General features: G+C 36.0%; 1 protein-coding gene across 1 annotated transcript; it reads left to right on the top strand.

The window, feature by feature from the left end:
• The first annotated feature begins 1,037 nt into the window (after window positions 1–1,037).
• LOC144451771 (galanin receptor 2b-like) lies at window positions 1,038–2,084 on the top strand. Its single transcript, XM_078142675.1, has one exon. It carries the CDS (start codon window positions 1,038–1,040, stop codon window positions 2,082–2,084), a length of 1,047 nt encoding a protein of 348 aa, XP_077998801.1.
• Window positions 2,085–8,623: the final 6,539 nt, after the last annotated feature.

The raw sequence follows: 8,623 nt of genomic DNA, 5'->3' as shown, positions 1-8,623 counted from the left end.
CCCATGCAGACTACAGATCCGTAGGGAAACACAAAAATAACCCTCCCTACTTCAATGAAGACAACTGCGGAGCCAATCAATAAGCAAATGACATCTGCCCCCACATTCACACTTGCTCTAAAGTACTAGATGAAAAGAATAGTAACTGCCAAAAATAGTAGACTGAGTGACAGGTTTGTTGAGAATTTAAAAAAAATCGTTTTCGCACCATTTTAGACAAACTGTCCTGAACAAAAACAATTCTTTTTTTTTGGCCTAAGATATAATGACTTATTCGTAATTAATGTCGTAAATCGAAACAGTATCACTCAAACATCTGTAGGTAAACAGTTTAATTTAGCTGTACGCACAATATTTTGCAATTAATCCAATCAAATTGATTTTTGGGTCCATACCCAAAAAATCAGCGACCTAGCTTGCAACCAATCACTGTTCTATTTCTGGATAGAATCAACCTCTAAATTAACAAAGTCATGTACAATGTCCAATTATTGATATATAGCAATTTTCAGTGACTATAATGTTAGTTGTCTGATCAACAACATAAAACTCCAGTTACAACTCATGGGGCTTTAACGGCTAAAATCATATTTTGTACCTAGAACAACACATACCTGACATGACCCTTTAACTTGTTGAAAATACATAAATAATGCCAAATCGGGATTCCTAAAAAGGAAGATGTACAAAGATCAAGTGTCAACATGTCATCAAATGATCGTTTGATGTAAAATCTTGACGTGTTCCTTTCTGGCTGCAAATTGACAGGAATGTCTTTTTTTTTTAATGAAATTCTTGACATGTGATACTTTCATAAATATTTGCATAATAATGTAGACATACATATAAACCAATGACTTAAGTATTGCGCATGCCTCTTTCACAAAAATAATAGGCAGTCATTTATGAAATAGGGTAGCCTTGAAACGCTTGCCTTCAATATTGATGTAGACCTTCACTTCAATACAACACTTTTTTGGATTAGTGACAATTTCTGTAAATTCCTTTTAATTTCCAGATATCAGTAATATCAAAATATGGCAGCCAACTACAGCATGAACGAGACAACAGCAACATCAAACACTTCTGTTCCCTTCGTTACGACCCAGATTTCTGATGACGAATGGGTATTGACAGATCCAACGTTTTTTACAGAGCAATTTTGGGTCAAGATAACATACGGCTTTGTGTCAATTTGGGGAATCGTTGGCAACTCTACTGTCATGGCAACGATACTCAGAAACGCATTTTTGCGAACAAACACAAATTATTTCATAATTAGTCTTGCATTTGCTGATCTCATGGCATGCGTCATTCTGTTGCCTGTAAAAGTGTTTCCGATTACGTACGTTCCTGCAGGGATAGGTGGAGAATTCCTCTGCCGAATCATCATTTCTGAATTCCCAATGTGGACAAGTGTGGTGTCGTCTGGTTTTCACCTTGGCGCCATAACTATAGAACGATACATTGCTATAGTCTACCCTTTCAAATACTATCTTTTTACCAAAACGAGAGCAATCGCTTGTATTATTGGCTTATGGAGTCTAACCCTGATATGTGAACCGTATTTGATCTACATCTACACATATTCTGACGGTCATTGCAAAACACTGGGTACAGAAACGGCGATACGCTACACCCAAGTCAGCGCCATTTTTATATTTTTCCTGTCTTACGTCGGCCCAATCTTCATCATGTTGCTCGGCTACAGTTCAATTTTCAAGACACTGAAGACAGAAGAGAGAAATCTAAACGCGAGTGCCGGACCAAATCTTGAGGCCGAGCGCGAAAAGTTACTCGCACGCAAAAACGTCATCAAGATGCTTTGCATAGTCGTGGCGACTTACTTCCTGTGCCTGACGCCCAATCAGATCATTTGGTTTGGTTTCAATGTTGGTCTGGTGGTTGATTTCAACAGTGCATACTATAATGTCACTGTTATGTTAACATTCGCCAATTCCTGCATGAACCCCGTCATCTATGCTATACGTAATAGAAGATTTCGCAAAGGATTGAAAATATTATTCATGAAGGGAGGCTCTGAAGTTGGCGACTTGAGTATGGCTGATGCCCTCACTGGTTAAGTCTTGTACTTTGATAAACCGTTTCTACCTGAAGTCTTGAAGGACTAACACTACTTCACTATATAGCCTACCTGTAGTCTTGAAGGACTAATGCTACTACACTATATAGCCTACCTGTAGTCTTGAAGGACTAATGCTATTACACTATTTAGCCTACCTGTAGTCTTGAAGAACTAATGCTACTACACTGTATGGCATATATACCTGTAGTCTTGAAGGACTAATGCCACTACCTGTAGTCTTGAAGGACTAATGCTACTACACTATATAGCATACCTGTAGTCTTGAAGGACTAACACTACTACACTATTTCAGCTATGCCATTTTGATTTTGTGAATTTTCGCACGTCATCACAATCACTGTAAAATATCTTCATGTCAATGAGTTGATATTGGCTATTAATATTAAATCAAGGAGCAATTATTTCTGTATATCTGTTATTATAGAATTAATGTACACAGTATATCGTTTAGTGTTCCTAAACGTGCACCGCACGCTTCTCCTAATCATTGGATTATCAGCAACGTGCCATGGTATCGGTCCAGCTTAAATTTGAATAAATACATTTTCCTGTGATGGAATTCATTGAGTAATATTTTGCTTTTCTGAATTGCTTTCTTTATATCAATCTCAAGACTAGTTTATATCTGAGTCTTTTGAGATGCTAGGTTTAATATGTAGTTGTAACGAATACCAAGTAAATGTTAATTCTATCTTGTGAATGTGATTGAATGATTGATTGATTGATTGATTGATTGATTGATTGATTGGTTGATTGATTGATTGATTAATTGATTGAATGATTGAATGAATGATCGATCGATCGATTGATTGATTGATTGATTGATTCATTCATTCATTCATTCATTCATTCATTCATTCATTCATTCGTTGATTGATTGACTGATTGATAAAGAGTATTTTGCATAATTAATGATGTTCAGTAATTAAGCCATATGTAAAGAATGCACTCCTCTCATTCTGTAAAATTTTGTACATACACCAACCATAATAGGCACACTTGTCATATGAACCCTGTTGGCATAATATTTGGTTTTAATTAGTAATTTGCATAATTAAGATGTTTTGTAATTAGATGGTGGTGTCATAAGAATGAACGCTTCAAATTTTATGTACTTTAGTACTATATCAGCCATAATGTGCAATGAAGTTTGTTGACGTAACTTTTACTTAAATTAATGAATAATTTTAAAGATATAATTCAAGTGTAATATATAGTATATTTCATGTCCAGGGATTTTTTTTTCACTGGAGCTGTTTTTGATTTAAAATATTCATTTCTACATTCCTGTATTTTGATATTTATATATCTACAAACAACTTCTTATTCATGTCTAAATTTTCTATTTTAATTTACGACATCTACATATTATGACTAATTTATTTATTAAACTTCTGATCAAGAGTAATGAGCCAGACTGTTATATTATTATCTCCAGAACTTCTTACAATGTATTGAAGTGCCCAGATTACAAGATGTTCTCATCGATCGTACGTGTACAGCGCCATCTATTGGCATTCATAGCAGTTGTACATTACCAAGACTAAAGTGTCGTAAAAATAAAAGACGGATGAATAAGCAGTGTGAGGGCGCCTTCCAATGCCAAAATAATCATTGTATATCCTAAAAATAATCAGACTGTGTTTGTTATGTGTGCGAGCTTGTGGTTTCACTTTTCGGTACAGATTATCATCAATTGTACAGTAATATAGCAAATACAACTAATGCATGTTTTGTATAGAGGGTATCATTACTGACTATCATACAATGTGATCACTAGGCCTAAAAATGTGATCTTAACAAAACCAGTCACCACACAGATCTTAAAAAGGACAAATGTGCTCAAAGAGACAACATTCCCTGTTTGTAACATGTACAGGTTCTGTTTGTCCACGGTCTGATGTCACCAGTTGTAATTCATATTTCACAATGTAATCATTACATCGCCATATAAGGTAGTATAAAACAGTTTTCGCATGATCTTTAAAAACTGATAAAAGTTCGAAATGAAATAAAATTTCAAACATCAGTATAAATATTACTACATTACTATCACGATTTTAATTAACTGTTGTAACTACAATAGTGTTTATTATAAGATTGTCATAATACACTATCTAACTCAGTTTTCTCCTTCACTATAAAAATATACTGAACTTTGTACTTGATTATCTCATGTCTTCATGATACACTTTACAAAGAAACAGTCTTTCAAACCTTGCCATCATTATGTTAAATTGATAAAAGCAAGTACACAATTTTGTGGTTTGCGTATGCTCACTTTTAAAGCTGGATACACAGTGTATAAATCATTAATACTCATTGTGTGAAAATTGAAATACAATGTCCGAAATATTCGGAGACTATTAACTTACCAAAGGGCTTATCCTCTGTAATACATATTCCCATGGGACGATTTAACTCCTCCTTATCACTACTAACATAACATACAAACTTAAACTGGGAATCGAATTTATGAACTCGGTTATTGCCCCAACCACACACATACACATATCCGTCTTGATCAGTGATGACACCTTGTGGGTAACTGACCTGACCATTACCACTACCCTGACAGGAAAAGGTATGTAGGTATCCACCATCTTTAGTAAACACTTGCATGCGATGGTTCAAGTAGTCTGACACGATGACATTTCCATTACTGGTTATACAAACCCAGTGTGGATCGTTAAATTGAGAAGCCATTTCCCCTTTAGTGCCGAAGGATTTGATATAAGTATGATCAGCACTATAAATACGTACACAGTGTGATTCGTTATCAACAACATAAACCCTGCCATTAGTAGGACTAATAGCAATACCATATACAGACTTCAATTCATCTTTACCAAAACATTTTATCAATTTCAAATTCTCATCACATACAAGAACCTGGCAATTACCACTATCTGTAATATAGATATTACCATTCACTGATACTGCTGCACCTATTGGTGTAAATGGTTTAGTAAAATTGGTAAACTTTATTATATCATGATGATTACCATTGATCGTAAATGACTGTAATCTATTATTATCACTATCACACACTAACATACTTCTATTCTTCGTCATCACTACGACAGTGGGGAAATTTAGCTGACCTTTCCCTGACCCATACCCACTAAATCTATGTAGTAACCCTTTCTGAGGAATAACTCTGAAAGTGACAGGTGAACGTTGTACTGGTACATTATACGCTGACACTGACAATGTATGATCCCCCTCTACCTTTCCTACATGTTTCAATGAAATTGTTCCATCTTTATTCTCTGCTATGTTTACATCTGCTGTCTTGTCATCGGGCGTCTTGACAACAGCTGTGATGTCATCTTTGGTAACGGTGGCAGCGATGTTTGATTTTCGTTTCTTCACTGTCAGTTCTACCTCATCTTCTACCCTTCCATACTCTGGAATGTTGGCAAGTTCAAATGCTACAGTCTCTATGTGCCCCAGACCTGTCACTTGACAGCAATTATCGGCTTGTTGGAACTCAATGAAATCATGTGATTTCGGACGGACTTCGTCATCAGTTTTGAGTAGACCGGCTATTTGTGATGTCATACCCTTCTTTGCTGACATCAGCTGTGCAGTGGTTCCATACGTCATCAGATTCTCAGCAAACTCCTTTACATGTGACAGGTTACTCTCCAAACTTTCGATTTCCTTCAGCTGGGCACGTAAGTCAGTACTCCTGTTCACGTACTCATCTTTAAGCTGACTTTGCAGTTTTCGTCCCTTTACTTCTATTTGACGAGTAGTTTCTTCCACCAAAACTCTAACATGTCGATCGATTTTTTTTCCTTCCTTCTGAAAGCGATCGTCAAGGGAAGCCTTCACTTGCGCCACTACAGCTTTGCTGCTTTGTAATCGTCTTTCCTTTGCATCCACTTTAGCTACCATTGCTGCCAACTCGTTAGTACACTCAGAAGCTACATCTTCCAGATACCTGTATTGATGCGCGGGTCTAGGGTGATCTACTGCTGTGCATTCCAGACAAATGACGCCCTCACAGGTATCACAGTAGTATTTCACCTGGCTATCAGTGTGTTTGTTACAGTACATTGGACGTTGTACCGAACGGGGATCTTTGACCACTGTTGTCTCGTACTCAGTGGAGTCTATCAGTCGATGTGATCGTGTGACAGGGATCTTTTTATGGCTTTCAGCACAGTCCTTGCACAGTTTAATGTCACACTCTACACAGTGTTTCTCTATGTCGTGTCGTTCACAAAGACTGCATTTTGTCGTCTTCTCTAACTCACTGTCTCGTTTGTTGAACTCATCAACCATTTGGTTCAGGAAAAGATTGGCTGGTAAGTCTGCTATTCCTGAAGTTGGAATGTCGAAAGTACGTCTACATATCGAACAGGCAGACTTACCGGTTTTCTTTATCAGGTCATCCAGACAACGTGCACAAAAGCTGTGTTGGCATGGTAACAGTTTAGCATCGGTGTATCTGTCAGTACAAATTGTACAAATCAGGAAATTCTCGTTGAATCCCTTCAAAAACTCAGACTCAGTTATATAGGCTGAATTTTGAAATCAGGCGATAACCAAACTTGAAACGAAGAACAAACCCAAATTTTGAATAGACAAGACTAAGATCCTCACACACACATACATACATACATACATACATACATACACACACACACACACACACACACACACACACACACATACATACATACATACATACATATATACATACATACATACATACATACATACATTGACCTTTACAAATACTCATGAAATACTGAGACATTGCTCATCGCCAAACAACATATTTATGTACTAATGTGTCAAAAAACTGTGAGACGTAACAGAAAAATGACTTTCAAAAATATTTATTCTGCATTGCCTTGTTTCAAGACAATTATGAAAATAATGAACTGTTACTCAAGTCAAACGACATGGGTGATGAAAATTTTGACACAAGGTTAAATGGATAACAGAACGTTTGCTTGAAAAAAAAACTTTGCAATAGATAGTAACAACTTGAACGACGGCAATTTGAGTGGTTCAGAATTGAGTCGTTCAGCTTAGATGTCAAATTCCAAAACAAAGTTCAACTTAGTACTGTTAGAGGGATATAAACTGTAGTTTACACCCAGACATGAATGTACAAAATACATATACAGAAAAACACAAAAACTCATTTAGGCGCAAATGAGCATTGACACTGTGTGATATTATGCACAAAGAGATTTGGTAAATGGAGACTGTGATGGAATTTGACTTTTTTGATAACCAAAATATTACGTCATAGTAGTACATTATATATCTGAATACGTAATGATAATTCTAGCAGCTGCTAAACATAGTTCATACTTCTTTCAGCAATGTTATCTGCGTATGACTATTTCAATATGCTACAAAAATAACTAGTTACCATGTTAAAGTTACAGACTCTGCCCCTTTAAACATTACAATATGTACATAAAATATACATTTATCAGAGTGAGCGAATACGAGTATATTGACATGACCTTTTAACCTTTCCTCTACATTGTGTACCAAACTTGGAAAAACTGTACTGAGTATTGTTTGTGCTAATAATATGGACGGTAAAACTGGAATGTAACGGTTATGTATACAGCGCCACCAACTGTGGAAATGTTGGTTTGATAACAGGAATGTGATGATCATTTGATATTTACATATTTCAAATACATTGTCATAAAAAATCAAAATACTTATTTTAAATTGATAAAGTTTGAGTGATTATTTTCAAGGAACAAACTTAAAGAAGATCGTTAATTGAGAGAGAGAGAGAGAGAGAGAGAGAGAGAGAGAGAGAGAGAGAGAGAGAGAGAGAGAGAGAGAGAGAGAGAGAGAGAACAAATCTATTGCACATGCACTTTTTCACATTCTTCTCAATCTTCTGTTCATTTGCATATTTCCATCCAAGAATAAATCGGCATCAAATCTAAGTGTCATGTTACAAGTATTTCGATGTACAATATGGTAGCGAGATATACAGTGGTATACCCGAATATGAGAAAATATATCAAAAATTTCTCAAAAAACCTGTTAAATAATGTACGAACAATATTCAAGATTTTCGAATGACGTCATTTTACAAAAACTTCACAGATAGAAAATATTTACATTTAAACCGTTCATCAAACAATGTGTGCAGTATTTCAAAAAAGTTTGTTACTGAGTTTGGTTTGTACATTTTTATATTTCGGGTAGTATTTTATTTCCCCTGAGCGCCTCTTCCAAACCTGAAAATAATCTATAAATAGCGAGATAGGAGATTTATATAGGTGTGTTCTGTGGGGTTAAAGGTCAGATTATGATACTGGGTCGAAACTTCTCCTCAACGCGACTTTAGTTGAAGTCTCCCGACACCCTTTTTGTTTAACTCTCGACGAGGCAGCATACTAGAGTTTGACTTCGAGCGCATGCTCATATCAAAATACCACTCCTTGGCAATGCTGGCCTTGTCAGACGTTACTGTATTTGTAGAATGTACAATTTTTACACATTGCTTTCCGAAAACGT

Source organism: Glandiceps talaboti, chromosome 21 (genome assembly GCF_964340395.1).
Source record: "Glandiceps talaboti chromosome 21, keGlaTala1.1, whole genome shotgun sequence".
Lineage (NCBI taxonomy): Eukaryota > Metazoa > Hemichordata > Enteropneusta > Spengelidae > Glandiceps > Glandiceps talaboti.
Note: the sequence above shows the minus strand (reverse complement) of the source record. Positions and strands in the feature narration are given on the sequence as shown.

Bases quoted from the DNA above. Each gene is read 5' to 3' on its own strand.
- LOC144451771 (XM_078142675.1), top strand. From the start codon at position 1,038: ATGGCAGCCAACTACAGCATGAACGAGACAACAGCAACATCAAACACT.